Source organism: Topomyia yanbarensis, chromosome 3 (genome assembly GCF_030247195.1).
Source record: "Topomyia yanbarensis strain Yona2022 chromosome 3, ASM3024719v1, whole genome shotgun sequence".
Taxonomy (NCBI): Eukaryota; Metazoa; Arthropoda; class Insecta; order Diptera; family Culicidae; genus Topomyia; species Topomyia yanbarensis.
Window position 1 is genome coordinate 198,717,714 of NC_080672.1, and position 16,580 is coordinate 198,734,293.

The 16,580-nt window shown below is 38.2% G+C and overlaps 2 protein-coding genes across 6 annotated transcripts in view; one reads left to right on the forward strand and one right to left on the reverse strand.

The window, feature by feature from the left end:
* Positions 1–14,703, forward strand: part of LOC131690894 (uncharacterized) — a 278,535-nt gene extending 263,832 nt beyond the window's left edge. The window contains exon 3 of the mRNA XM_058976970.1: positions 14,621–14,703. Coding sequence (XP_058832953.1) covers positions 14,621–14,638 — 18 coding nt within the window. The 3' untranslated portion in view covers positions 14,639–14,703. The remainder of the gene's footprint in view (positions 1–14,620) is intronic.
* The window catches only part of LOC131690892 (aryl hydrocarbon receptor), a 1,300,655-nt gene that overhangs the window by 426,164 nt on the left and 857,911 nt on the right, over positions 1–16,580 (reverse strand). The window lies entirely within an intron of this gene.

Below are 16,580 nucleotides of genomic sequence, written 5' to 3' on the forward strand. Positions count from 1 at the left end.
AGTTATGAGAATAAAAGATCAAGCCGATCAAACAAATCCATTAAATGTAAAAATTAACGACAAAGTTTGGTTAAAAATAGAGAACAGAAGGAAATTAGATCCAGTATATTCAGGTCCATTTATTATAAAAAACATCCTACATCCCAACATTGTAATAGAACATTGTGAGACAAAAGAAGAACAAACTGTGCATAAAAATAGAGTGATTAAATAACTACAAATCTAATTTTATTATGATTTGATAAGACTACTGTGGTTACCTTGAATTAATAAAAAGATGGGTGGGTAATGTCTGCGACATAACCGGAGAGATGTAGAATACATAAGGAACACGTTCTTCAAATATGTTGATACTCATTAGGATTTTCGGACAAAAGCTGATTTGGGCGAGGAATATTTCAAATTATTCTTTACAAAAATGACGGTGGTCCTGAAAAGGACCGGTTTTGTTGGCGTTGTTGGCCTTGGTGAGGGAGATGGCTAACGATGAAATTAATTGTTAGCATGAGGAAGTCGCGTAGTACTGGCCAATGGAAGAACAGATAATAATTGATTCCTGAAAATCAATTTTTCTTTATTCATGTAAATTATACATACTTACAAATCTAACAGAAGATTCCTGATCATATTTCTGAATCATTAGTGCGAACATTGTGTAATTTGGTTAAGTACAATGAAAGTTACAAACTTTCCAAACTCGACCTTCTGTTCCTTCAGAAATATTGAAATGGGGTGTCTATATTAAACCGTTAGTCGTGGTCACAATAAAAAAAAAGATGGGTGGGTAATGTCTGTCACATAACCGGAGCGTCGTGATTTCAATTCGAGACGTTAATTTAAATCTAATAATATTCAACAGAATCACGTTTGAATGGGAAATTTTCAAATAATTCTCTATGGTAATAATGGTGGTTCTGAAAAGAACCTTTGGTATCGGCGTTGGTGTTGATGGTGATGCGCTGGATCGTTGGATATTTTTGGCATGATAGTTACGTGCCTGGCGAACTGTTTTGTAGCCTCGAACAAAACGACAAGACTGGCTTCTTCGGGTACCATTACGGCTGAACTTTATAAGCTTAGCTCGACTTTGAAATCCTGCACAATCTCACGAATCAGACACTGGTAGGGCCATTTTGTTTGCTACTAGCACGGAGCTGCACAAAAAAATCATTTAATGCAGTTAGTTCACGGGGGCTGCCAAAAAGCTTGAATAGAAGCATGCGACTTCAACGTTTCTCTTAAACACATGCAACAACACATTCGTTTTGGTAATACTGATAATAACAGTAGAAAGGAATGGAAAAGCAGTGCACGAAACGAGCGAGAGGATAATATAAATTTTTGTTCCGTGTGCAAGCTACTTCTTTCCACCCAACGTATTATGTTGCTTGTTGAAAATATGCTACACACCTTAAAATGAATGTTTCAGTTTAACTCTCACTAGAACACAATTGATTGGTCCTGAAAAGAACCGTTGCTTTTATTGTAATTTACGCCCACTCCCACAAACCGACCAAGTAGGCATCACTGGCTTCATTACGGCTGAGTTTTGTAAGCGTAGCTCGACTTTGAAGTAATACACAACCTTACAAACCAGACGCTGGAATGTTAGCCAGCGGATTAGTTGCTCCGTTGCCCTTTAGTTGGGGCGAAATACTAGCATGGCGACAGTTCCTGATCGGTAGCTGGTTGCGATGGGCCACCAGCAGCTGGGGCACTTTTGCGGACCGTCATCATCGCCAACTGTTTTCCTCCGGTGGACTGGCTGCTTGCTAGTGCTTGAACGAATACGAATGATGAGAAAAACCGACCGACCAATATTCATATATGAAAACACGAGAAAGCACTACTATCGCTCTCCCGCTCGTTTTCGTGCCATTCCTGTGCCTTTCCTTTCCGTTCGGCTACCGATACTAGCATAACCAAAACGAATATTCTGTCTTTCCATCGCCTTCAATCTAGTGGCCAGTGCTAGCAAACTTGCATGTTCAGTTTTTCAATAACAACATTCCAACAATATTTTCAAAGAATGTTGCAGATTTGAAAAGAAGGAAGGAGAAGATTTTCACAAATTTAAATTCTTTTGTCTTATTTGTTAGCGCTGATAAAGGCTATTTAGTTTGCTACTAGCAAGGAGCTGCACAAACAAATCGATTTATGCAGTTAATCAACGGAGGCTGCCAAAAAGTTCGAATAAAAGCATGCGACTAGTGTACTTTGCATGTTCTATATTTTATCAATACTAGAGAGGATCAATAAAATAATTCAAATTGTTATAGCGACATGCATTTGTGGCAACACTGGCCATGAGATGGTGGGGGAACACGCACATTCGTTTTAGTTATGACGGTAGTAGCAGCAGAAAGGAATGGAAAAGCAGTGCACGAAAACGAGCGAGAGAGGATAATTTAAATTCTCTTTCTTTCTTTCCACACATCGTATTTCTTATATTGCTTTCTGAAAATTATTTGTTATACACTATAAAATGTAAATTTCAGTTTAACTCTTATTAGAACACAATTAATTGGTCCTGTAAAGAACCGTTTATTGTTTTATTGCGGGAGCATAATTCAGACGCACTCCCCGCGGACACGGTGAGCTAGAAAGCACTATTTTGCATTCTCGAACAAACCGACCAAGTAGGCATCGTTGGCTTCTCGGGGCATCATTACGACTGAGCTTTGTAAGCGTAGCTCGACTTTGCAGTCCTGCACAATCTCACGACCCAGACGCTGGAACGATAGCCTACTCTGTTGCCCTTTAGTTGGGGCGAAATTCTTGCAGGGCGACAGTTCCGATGAGTCACCAGTAGCTGGGGCATTTTTTCCGTCCGTCGCTATTGCCAACTGCTTTCCTTCGGTGGACTGGCTGCTTGCTAGTGCTTGAACGAATACGAATGATGAGAAAAACCGAACGACCAATATTCATATATGAACACACGAGAAAGCACTACTATCGCTCTCTCGCTCGTTTTCGTGCCATTCCTGCGCCTTTCCTTTCCGTTCGGCTACCAATACTAGCATAACCAAAACGAATATTCTGTCTTTCCATCGCCTTCAATCTAGTGGCCAGTGCTAGCAAACTTGCATGTTCAGTTTTTCAATAACAACATTCAAACAATATTTTCAAAGAATGTTGCAGATTTGAAAAGAAGGAAGGAAAAGATTTTCACAAATTTAAATTCTTTCGTGTTATTTGTTAGCGCTGATAAAGGCTATTTAGTTTGCTACTAGCAAGGAGCTGCACAAACAAATCGATTTATGCAGTTAATCAACGGAGGCTGCCAAAAAGTTCGAATAAAAGCATGCGACTAGTGTACTTTGCATGTTCTATATTTTATCAATACTAGAGAGGATCAATAAAATAATTCAAATTGTTATAGCGACATGCAATTTTGGCAACACTGGCCATGAGATGGTGAGGGAACACGCACATTCGTTCTAGTTATGATGGTAGTAGCAGCAGAAAGGAATGGAAAAGCAGTGCACGAAAACGAGCGAGAGAAGATAATTTAAATTCTCTTTCTTTCTTTCCACACATCGTATTTCTTATATTGCTTTCTGAAAATTATTTGTTATACACCATAAAATGTAAATTTCAGTTTAACTCTTATTAGAACACAATTAATTGGTCCTGTAAAGAACCGTTTATTGTTTTATTGCGGGAGCATAATTCAGACGCACTCCCCGCGGACACGGTGAGCTAGAAAGCACTATTTTGCATTCTCGAACAAACCGACCAAGTAGGCATCGTTGGCTTCTCGGGGCATCATTACGACTGAGCTTTGTAAGCGTAGCTCGACTTTGCAGTCCTGCACAATCTCACGACCCAGACGCTGGAACGATAGCCTACTCTGTTGCCCTTTAGTTGGGGCGAAATTCTTGCAGGGCGAAATTCTTGCAGGGCGACAGTTCCTGATCGGGTTGCGATGAGTCACCAGTAGCTGGGGCACTTTTTCCGCCGTCGTCATTGCCAACTGCTTTTCTTCGATGGACTGGCTGCTTGCTAGTGCTTGAACGAATACGAATGATGAGAAAAACCGACCGACAGATATTTATATAATCGCGCTAATATGCACTACTATCACTTTCTCGCTCGTTCTCGTGCCGTGCATGAGCCTTTCCTTTCCGTCCGGCTTCTAATGGCCTAACCAAAGGAATATGCCGTCTTTCCCCCACCAAGTGCTCTCGCCAAGCAACCCAATGCGAATAACCATACGAACAAACATGTAGTGGACCTATATATAAACTTTTCATTATTTTATTGTTCGGTTGGTCTACCATAACGACGGCTCTGTGCGGGATGGGCTGAAAATTTTCACTTTTCCGAGTCGTTTTCGAAAGATTTTTCAAAACACTTTTTTTTGTTATTAGTACATGTTATACATACTTCAAATTTTAATACACCATAGAGGAACATATTTGCAACAAATTGGCCTAAAAATCAAATCATTCTGTTAAGTATGATAAAAGTTATTAACGTTCAAAATCTGACGCGGCGCCGCAGCCGATATTTTGAAACGGGACCCCTATATTGAAACCTTAAATGTATTCTACATTAAAATTAGAATAAGCCTAACCAGCAGCATGATACTAGCTCAAAAAAACAAGAAACTGAGTGAAACGGTAAAAACATTAAGCCTGCCAATGCGTATCATTAGTGGTAAGACCTTGAAAACAACTAAAACCTACAAAATATTATATACAGAAAATCATATATTTTCATCCTCGTAAAAGGAAGGGAACGATTGCATTACTTTCAGCACTTGCCGAGAAGTGCAAAATTTAATTATTTAGAAACAAAAAAAAAAGTAAAAAAAAAAGAAGAAAAGAAGAAAAAATGGAAAAAAAATATTATAAAACTAAGATATGATTTTATAGGCATCTGGAGTGTATAAAATGATTTCACCTGAAGTCTCATCATTTTCTGTAGGGGATAGGTGTGACGTCCCACTAATTAAATTATACCGTGCTATATAAAGTTCGACTGTACTCAATCGAACTTTATTCGCACAGCACACCGGTGACCAACTCGAGCGGTCGATCACCGAGGTCTATTGTCGACGCTGCACATTTGATGACGTGCAAGGCACATGGATACGGCGCAGCAAATTGTCACTCCAGGCGTCTAACGCTATGACCCTATGTACTATGTATCGATGTATGCATGGCAATCGTCATGCATATAAAAACTAAATATTGAATAAAATAATTCATTCTAAGTAAGACAAACTTACATGAAATTCGAGGTAGACAGTGGTTCGCCGGTGTCTTTGATTGGTGTTGCTGACAGAATGAGATGGTTCAATAACATTCCGCTACAAGAAACGATGGTTGAGCTGCGTAGCTACTGCGGGAATAAAATAATAGTTTATGGGACGATTGATGTTAAAGTGGAATGTAACAAGAGCACCCAAACTCTGCGCTTATTTGTGGTAAATTCGAAAAGGCAACCCTTGCTCGGGCGAGAATGGATGCGTGCATTGCAATTAAATTGGAACGACGTCATGGGTCAACCTACTCCTAGTGTCAACAAGATAACTTTGCGTACTTCTTTATCCGGAACTGTAAAAGGCCTCATTGAACAATTTCCGTCCGTTTTCGACGAGTCTATTGGGAAGATTACCAAGATTCAAGCAACACTAACACTTAAGCCGAATTGTAATCCTGTGTTCTTGAAATCTCGTCCCTTGCCTTTCTCTATTCGGGATGTTGTTGAAGACGAGATAAACCAGATGGTAGAGAAGGGAATATTGATCAAAGTTAACCACAGCGAGTGGGGTACTCCCATAGTCCCGGTTATGAAATCTTCCAACAAGGTGCGTTTGTGTGGGGATTTTAAGCTGACCATTAACAAGAATCTGCTAGTTGACGAGCACCCTCTGCCGACAATAGATGAGTTATTTGCTAACATGGCGGGTGGAGAAAAATTTTCTAAACTAGACTTGGCGCAGGCATACCTTCAAATGGTTGTTCGACCGGAAGACCAACCAATGCTCACACTAAATACACACCTCGGACTATTCCAACCAACGCGGTTGATGTATGGAGTAGCTTCAGCTCCTGCAATTTTCCAAAGTGAGATATCGCAGATCCTCCATGGTATCCCTGGCGTCTCAGTATTTTTGGATGATGTTAAAATTACTGGACCTGATGATAAAACACATCTGAATAGATTACGAGAGGTTTTGAATAGGTTTCACAAAAATAATATGAGGGTTAATGTTTCAAAATGTGAATTTTTCGCGGATAGCATTGAGTACTGTGGTTATATTATTGATAGGAAGGGGATCCACAAGATGCAGAGCAAGGTAGTAGCTATACAAGAAATGCCTCGTCCAGGTAATCGTGAGCAGGTGCGAGCATTTCTAGGTCTTGTCAATTACTATGGAAGATTTCTACAGAACTTAAGTACAATGATCTATCCAATCAACAACTTGTTGAAGAACAAAACGCCGTTCGTGTGGAATAGTGACTGCGAAAAAGCATTCAAATGGGTAAAAAAGGAAATGCAATCCGATAACGTTCTAGTTCACTACGATACAACCTTGCCACTAATTCTAGCTGTCGATGCCTCGCCATATGGTGTAGGGGCAGTTTTAAGCCACGTCTACCCTGATGGAAGTGAACATCCTGTACAATATGCGTCCCAAACATTGAACTCCACTCAACAAAATTATACCCAAGTTGATAAAGAGGCGTACGCTATTATATATGGAGTCAAAAAATTTTATCAATATCTTTTCGGTCGAAAGTTCGTTCTTGTGACTTTCAATAAACCAGTCTCCCAAATCTTTTCGCCCAATAAGGGTCTACCTACATTGTCAGCACTTCGTATGCAACATTATGCAGTATATCTTCAATCATTTAACTTTGAAATTCGGTGTCGTCCTTCAAAGGAGCATGCTAACGCCGATGGCATGTCACGTCTTCCACTACCTGATACAAGTGCAGAAAAACGTGTAGAAGAAATTGATGTAGTAGAAGTAAATCAGATCCAGATATTACCGCTATCGGTAGAGGAACTGCAGGAACACGTTAGGAAGGATGCCACAGTACAAAATTTGATTCAAGCGCTGAAGTCAGGTCGATCTGTAGATGGACGCGATCGATTTGGTGTCGACCAGAGTGAATTTATATTGATTTTATTGATTGGACTTCCGGTTCCGGAGTTACGAGTTGAAGAGTGCAATCACACAGCAAATTCCCATATAAACTGAAATGAAAAATTTTCAAAAACAAATTTGTATTTTTGATGCCAAATGACTTTAAAATGCATGAAACATTGAGATGTTTGACAAAAATTGACTTCTTTGGACTTTGGTACATTTTTGCCTTTCTCATATAGAAAGGTTATGCAATCACTCCAAAAATCGTCAATCATACCGGCCCGGAGGGAGTATGCAGTGAGGGGTTGCTACTTTAAAATTAAAACTAGTTTAAAATTCCTTAACAAGTTGAAAATCTTCGGCAGGACCTGGACCTCCCGGATCTTTCTCTATGATCCGCCGCTGGTTTCAAGCGATGGTTCAGTATCACATAGCATCTCAAGATCGTGACTGTCGATCCATTGTATGTATGTGCAAATCGTACTGAACATGTAATATTCATTTCCACCATTGTATTGAACATAACCAGGAATCGTAGTCTGGACAAATGAGACAAGCACAATTGCACCACTAGGTGGATTAAAACAGGTTTTTATTTTGGGAATGCGTCGAGTTGAGACGAAAACGTAATATGATTAATAACGAGGATAACACTTTCCGAATGTAGGGAGAAATTTATGAAAAATTACGACTCTAGCAGGCCCTGATCGATTTTGATGAGCATTTGATTTTTGTTGTATGACCAATTATATGTATAGGTCAAATGTTTAAAAACAGTAATTTAAGGTCAAGATAGCATCATTTTGAAACCGCCAATTTCGGAGGTTTAGTATCTTCGATGAGTTTTACAAACGTTAAACAGCGCATCATTTGATAATTTTTTTTTGACGGTTTATCGTCCAAGAAGTATTTATGGTGAATTTTCTCAGGTTAATATTCATGACTACAATAAAGTCTCAACAAATTCGCTAAAGACACGAACTCTGTTACTATTTTCTGAAAAATTAATTCTGCATAATTTTAAAACTTCAAAAATTACGGTTTCGGAATTATGCCGTTTGGACAGTATGATCGATTTTCACCAAACCGAATTTCTGGCTACGCCGCTGATTTCAAGTAAGTAGAAACAAAGTCGTTCTACACTCGTTCACAAGAAACTTTTTCGAATGCTCAATATCTATTATAATACATTGAAACTGTGTGGGTTACGAATGAGTCTTAACTATATGTTGTACCGCATTGTGAATCTCTACGGTATCACTCTGTGCACTCACACGCAACGTGAGTGCCCACACGTATAGTTCATCATAACAGGCCTTGACTTTGCCTCTTTGATCTTTCGACCAGCCTATAGGTAAGACGCACGATAACATACCGTGCTGGGTGATTCCTTTCCCAGTCTGGTGTACATAGAACGCACAATGGCGATCCTGCCAGGAGTTGCAAATTGTCCACTGCAACCCAAACCGAAACCCAGGATGTAATATAAAATCTTGAAAGAACATAAGGAAGGAATCACCCAGCACGCAAAAAACATGTTTTTTAAAGCGCTGCGTATGGAAAACCATGTGCCACAAAACGAGGTTAGGTTAAAACAAGCATGGCTAATTTGTAAGCGGATCGGGTTGACCGCACTATTAAAAAAAGAACATAAATGGGAAGCCAGCGAATAAGTAAAATATAAAAAAGAAGCGGATTGTGTAATCGCGCTCGTGCTGCTTAATTAGACTAAGTAAGCGGATCGGGATGACCACGACGAATAAAATTTGTAACTTGGCTTGACAGCATGATACAATAGTGCAGCGGATCGGGATGACCGCGACAAAAAATGTAATTTGCTTTGACAGTACGATACAACAGTACAGCGGATCGGGATGACCGCGGTGAAAGCGATTGATTGTCGAAACGATTATGTAATTAGTTTGAGCGGATCGGGATGACCGCGTTGAAACAAAAAAAAACTATTGATTGTTAAGATTAAATGCTAATTCGTTTATGCGGATCGGGATGACCGCGTTGCGTTGCGTTGTGACGTTTATGCGGATCGGGATGACCGCGTCCAAAAAAAACCGATTTAATCCACCTAGCAGTGAGATGAGACATTTCTTACACATTTCACTATTGGATTAGTTTGCAGAACTCACGAGAAGTAGGCACCCAATTAGAGGTGGGATGAAAACAGTTTCTAGTCTTGCACGAATAAAATCTCGAATAAACTGAATAAATTATAGAAATCAACAAAACGACCGAAATAAAAAAGTAAAGCAAAAAATGAAACAATAGGTTTTTAAATTCATAAAATGTGTAGAAAAATTAATGGAAATCATTATAATTTTGATCCAAATACACGAATCAAATTAGATTAGGTTATTACATAAAAATTAATAGAATAAGTTGACTCATACTAACAAATTGAATGAAATGAAACGAATGACTGAACATGAAATGCATAAAATTAAAGATATGAATAAAATGAATCAGATAAATCAGATAAATCAAATGAATCAAATAAATCAAATAAATCAAATGAATCGTATGAATCACATGAATCACATGAATCAAATGAATTAAATGAATTAAATGAATCAAATTGATTTAATTCATCCAGTAAATACAATGAATCAAATTAATGAAATGGATCAAATGAATAAAAAGAATGGATGAACAAAATGAATAAAGTAAAAAATAAATGAAATGCATAAATAAAACAAATGAATCAAATAAACAAAATGAGCTGAAGTGATAAAATGAATAAAAAGAAGAAAATGAGCAGAATTAAATGCATTGATTAAAATGAAACATTGAAAAACAGTAAAAGGTTATAAATCAATATAAAGAAATAAATTGAATCAAATAAACTATTTGGATGAAATGATTAAAACTGGAAAAGTAGTCAGATTATTAAAATGAAGAAATTGAACAAAATGAATAAACTGGAAAAAAAATAATAAAATGCATACAATGAAAACAATGAATGATATGAGTAAAACGCACAAAAAGAATAAACTGATCAGTGTGAATCCAAAGAATGAAACGAATAAAATAAGTAAAATGAACGCAGATGAACAAAACGAATAAAAATATGCGGAATGAAATAATTAATTAGAATGAAATTGTCATATATTTGAAGAATTTTTGAATAAAGAAAATGAATAAACCGGATTGTACGAATTTGAAAACCATTGCATCAGAAAGTTTTGAAATGTTTTTGAAAATCCCATCTTCTGAGAAAAGGCTAATAAATATGCAATGGACTTTCTAGGGCTTCCATCTTTTTTTGGTTTTATTCTTTTTGTTTTCATGCTTCTTTACTTGACGAATTCAAAGTTTACTTTTTGGTCACATATTCCCGAAAAAAGATTTATGTGCAGAACAGAATTTACTGGTCCAGTATTTTAACGCGCAATTGAATATAGTAAAGTGAGACAAGGTCACATGTGCTTTCAGGCCCCTTGAACAGAGAACGACAGAGGGAGAATGCGATTCGTGAATGAGACAGGTAGATATTTCAAAGTTTTTATTTGCATTGAAGTAAATAGTGTGAAATGTCTAGGCTATGTCGATTGCATAAAAGCCGTGTTTGTATTGTTTCGTTCGGAATTCTCGTGCAGGAAATATGGATAAATAAGTCCTATACAGACCAATATTGTGAAAAAGAAATGGTTCAAACTACTCAGTATATCCAAATATGGACGACGATAAGTTAGAAGACACATTGTAGTTGCATCCCCCATCGAGAGTGGGTACTTTGGGGACTTCTTTTCCTGGATCTAATTTGTGGATATTTTTGGTCTTTGATCCGTTATTTTTCATGAAAATTCGTACCAATACAACGAATGTGCAACTGATACAACTCATGGTTCATTCGCCTGCGCAACGTTCCGTCTTCCATCTGCACGCCACCATAGATGGTACGCAAAACTTTTCGTTCGAAAACTCCAAGGGCGCGTTGGTCCTCCACGAGCATAGTCCAGGTCTCGTGGCCGTAGAGGACCACCGATCTAATCAGCGTCTTGAAGATAATCAACTTCGTGCGGCGGCAAATTTTGTTCGACCGGAGCGTCCTCTGGAGTCCAAAGTACGCACGATTTCCCGCTACGATCCGTCTCTGAATTTCTCTGCTGTTATCATTGTCGTCGGTTACCAGTGAGCCCAAATACATGAATTCGTCGACCATCTCGATTTCGTCACCGTCAATCCGAACTCGGGTAGGAGGTTCACATTATCGTCTCTAGAACCTCTTCCTCTCATGTATTTTGTCTTCGAAATCCTGGCTTCAGCTTTCAGTCTATGAGCATATATTTCATTCAAAATTCAATAGAGATACGAATAGTTAAAATATCGCACGTGGAATGTCTCTTTTGAAAATTTCCATCGTCAAACTTTCATATTACCCAGTTAAGCCAAATATTTTTCTGATATAGCCATGAATTTCCTTAATTATAGTGTAGATACAGGCTTTGAATACAATTGAATTAAAGTTGAGTTGATGTAGCAGCAGACAAAAAATAGTTTTGTTTTCTCAAACCTTCGCAATTACAATTAATAAATATTTCAGATTGGCAGAAGATCTTATCACACAACTTAGAAATGCATACAGAAATAGCTAGATAGATGCGATAGAAGAGAGACAGAGAGAAAGAGAGACAGACAGAGAGAGAGAGAGAGATGGGGGGGCGTGTGAGGAATGGCAAATGATGGTTAATGCAGTGACATTATTTTTATAGGTATATTATTATGATATATTGATTCTTACATTCTTATCATAAATAATGTAAGTAGTAATTTTTGCTCCATAACCAGTATAACCTAAATCTTACAAAAGAGCTAAATTTTCGCTAGATTTTTGGGCTTCAAACATACAGTTGCTTTCGGTGACGCCACGAGTATAATTATATGAGAAATCTTTTATCTCACTACTAGGTGAATTACTTGTTGATCTGTGTATTGATATACCATCCAATATTTACCTCATGATTGAACGCAATGCCTAATCGAAGGGATAAATACTAGAACTCACTGTTTCTTTATCAACACATTATTTTGTCTTTGAAGTGAACTTATATAGTGATTTTTGAGAAATAGTTAATTTATTATAAAGATAATTCACAAAATGTTCTGAACATCGAATTCCTTGAATCACGTAGATTTGTTTTCATACCCCGATATTCGAAATCGGTTTAGTTTTGCCCCTAAAACACCAGTAAAGCAATACTCTGTATGAAACAATCTCATTTTTAGTTAGTGGAAGTTGGTAAGCGAGGACTAAAAATACAAAATGTTTAATATCTCCGCCGCTCGTGCACGGATTTAGACAATTTATAGCTTGTTAGAAAGGTATTTTTACAAGCTTTCAATTTATGTGCAATTCATTTGTGGGACAACATTGTATTGTTCGAAAGTTATTTGCAAAAAACCTGCTGTGTTTTGACAAAATCGCCCATATCTCAGAAATTAAACAACATATCGAAAATCAAAAATAATAGTGTCAAATGGCAACGTTAGGCCTTTCATTTGAAACTAATTTCATTAAGATCGGTTCAGCCATTGCTGAGATAATTACATGACATTTTGCACATACATACATACACACATACACACACACACACATACAGACATTGTCTCAATTTGTCGAGCTGAGTCGATTGGTATATGAGACTCGGCCCTCCGGGCCTCGGAAAAAGTTGTCAAAGTTTGAGCGAATCCTATACATTTCTTTTGTAAGATATGTAAAACCACAAACACAACCCAATTCGGATTGGTCGCAATGGTCACTGAATTTTGTATAACCTAACCTCAAGTTTAGCGCTACTGATATCAGTTAAATTTATTTTTGATATTGCCAAAAAAAATTGCATTCATCATTCCAGAGAACAAAAAAAACGAATTTATTAAGACAGACTGATAAATATCAGGAAGCGCGAGAAATTTAAAAATGATCAACAATGGGAAATACGTTCGCCGGCCCGATAGTGACGAGTTGAATGAGCAAGACGTAGACTCCATTCAGGACGATGTAAACGATACCGAATCAATGGACAGTGACACCAACAGCTCCTCCGATAGCTTAGCTACTAACCGTGTTCTGGACGATAGAGACTCAACCGAGAAAAGTGGCACCGATTCGAACGATAAGCCAATCAACTCACCAAGACTCTTGTCCATATCTCCGACAGTTTGCGAGGCAACGGCTGAAAAGGTTTCAGGTCAGGAAACAATGGAGCACACCAACAATGTTGACAGAATCGACCGAATGGAAAAGGTACTCGCAAACATCAATGACGCTTTGAGTCGTTTGCTGCCAAACAATGAACGTATGCGAAACGACGATGTTGAAAAAAGTTGGAAGGCGTATAATAACGTATCGATAGGCGGAAATTCCTCCTCCAGTGTTCGCTGGGACCACATCAAGCCATTTACGAGTGGAATTCCTACTAACAAGATGTGGGAGGAGTGGAATAATTATTTCGAAAATTTTGAAATTGCGGCATCACTTAGCAACGTGAACGACCCTATAAAGAGAACGCAATTATTGTTCCTCTCAATGGGAACTGAGTTGCAAGAAATTGTAAAAGCTGCTAAGCTGCGTCCTAACTTAGCAAGCTCAGATTGCTACAGTACTTTCATCCTGACCATTCAAAACTACTTTCGTTCGATGATTGATACTTCTGCAGAACACGAATCCTTCTCAAGGATGAAGCAAGGAACCGATGAAGCCGCGGTTGCCTTTCATGCACGATTGATGTGCAAAGTTCGCTCATGTAAGTACAATACCGATGACGAGGATAGATTTGTACGAGCGCAACTATTGAGTGGACTTAGAAACAGAGAGCTGGTGAAACAGGCAAGGACATACGGTCACGACACGAATTTAATCGTCTTGTCAGCCACCAGAGATGAAGCGTTTGATTTAGAGGTAAGGCAGCGGGAAGCATCCAACCTTCTTGACAGCAAGCACCGGGGTGAATCCAACGTGTTCGACATCCGAAGTGATCACGTACAATCACCATATGACCATAGATCCCGTAAGCGTCCAATCATGACCAGTAGAACCGATGGGCCATCGAGGAAACTGTATCGCAGTACCGCTACAAGCAGCCAATCTCAAGGACGTCGCTCGCGCTATGCCAAGTGTTTCCTATTCAGTCACAGAAACGGACAATGCCCGGCACTAAATCGGAACTGCAATGGATGTGGGAAACGTGGACACTTTGCGGCGGCCCGCCGCCAGAAACATGTAAATTACTTACAGAACAGGCAAAGCTTCGACAGGTTTTCGAACAGATCGTATTGTTCTGAAGAAGAAAAGGTCCAGGATAACAAGCAGGTACAAAAAGATAAATATTTATAATTTACAAAAAAATCAGGATTAATAAAAAATAGCTTTTAAAACATTGTTACTTATGCCCCTTTACCATTCGAAACAGCGGATCAATACACTTTCCTTGGAAGACGTCATGATTAACTGTTCTGTTGGATCATCTACCCCTATACGATTCTTAATCGATTCAGGCGCAGACGTCAATGTAATTGGGGGAAATGACTGGGTTCTGCTAAGAGGTGAAGCTCACTCTGGAGCCGCAACTATATCAATGACTAGATCCTCAAATAGAGGATTACATGGTTATGGGTCTCAAGAGCCAATGGTCATCGAATGTACCTTCAGAGCCACAATAATAGTTACAGAACCAGGTTTAACAAAGTCAGCAATAACAACTACCTTCCACGTAGTACTTAAAGGAACTCAATCAATCCTCGGACGATCGACAGCTAGTGACATGGGATTGTTACAGATAGGAAACACAATCAATAACTGCGAAACACCAAAAACGACAGAACCTTTCCCCAAAATGCCAGGGGTTAAGATTAAATTCAGCATCGACAAGACTGTCCCGCCAACCAAAAGCGCATACTACAACGTGCCAGCAGCATATAGGTAACGCTAAAAAAACATTTTAAACAGTAGTTCATTATCGAATATGTGGTTGGCACTATGCAAGTTTGAATATACTTCGAGTATTACGCTCACCTCAGCCGCAAAAAAAATGTATATATATATATATATATATATATATATATATATATATATATATATATATATATATATATATATATATATATATATATATATATATATATATATATATATATATATATATATATATATATATATATATATATATATATATATATATATATATATATATATATATATATATATCGCCCATATCTCAGAAAGTAAACAACATATCGAAAATCAAAAATAATAGTGTCAAATGGCAACGTTAGGCCTTTCATTTGAAACTAATTTCATTAAGATCGGTTCAGCCATTGCTGAGATAATTACATGACATTTTGTACATACATACATACACACATACACACACACACATACACACACACATACAGACATTGTCTCAATTTGTCGAGCTGAGTCGATTGGTATATGAAACTCGGCCCTCCGGGCCTCGGAAAAAGTTGTCAAAGTTTGAGCGAATCCTATACATTTCTTTTGTAAGAAATGTAAAACCACAAACACAACCCAATTCGGATTGGTCGCAATGGTCACTGAATTTTGTATAACCTAACCTCAAGTTTAGCGCTACTGACATCAGTTAAATTTATTTTTGATATTGCCAAAAAAAATTGCATTCATCATTCCAGAGAACAAAAAAACGAATTTATTAAGACAGACTGATAAATATCAGTGTTGACGTTTCACACTAGCACTGATCTCAACACAGCATAGCTGTATGATTGACAGATGAGACGAATGAGCGTGTCGTTCTCACTGTTAAATACATATGTGTAGAAACTTAACGAAAGAAGTGAGAGACATTGAAGAGAGGAGAGATGGGGATAAAATAATGAGAGGAGAAATTAATGTTTCGAGAGAAGTCTCCAGCATATGTTTTTGTAACTTTCTGTGTATGTGGTATGAGTTTGAAAATTATCGTCATTCGTAGTCAGCCTTCATAGCGATAGGTTCGTCACCGTCCGTAGTGACGTATAAAGAATTGTACTTAGTCTGTAATATTATGTAGTGAAAGTATAGTTTAGAGTGAAATATACCTGTAAAGTAATAAATGTTGAGTAGTGTCAGGAAATAAAGTGTTTGATGTGTAATGTGTTATGTGTGTATTACATAACTTCCGAACTGGCACAGTGACGCTATCTGCGCAAGGGTAGTCCAACTAAATTTACGATTGGACACGGAAAAATCGGGTACGGACTAAAACCACGGAGGAACGCTATTTGGCAAGGGTCACAACATTGGTGCCGTGACCAGGATAGTGTTCCAAGGAACCGACGCGGCGTCGGTAACACCATTTTGAGTCCGAGGACAAAGCAGATACCGCCATCGCGCGCAGTCGCCATCATTCTACTTGCGTACAGCCATTGCGACTCAGCAGTTCTGGATTCGTTTGACGTCGCCATTGGAGTTTTTCGGATTAGACCAGGGAAGCTAAAA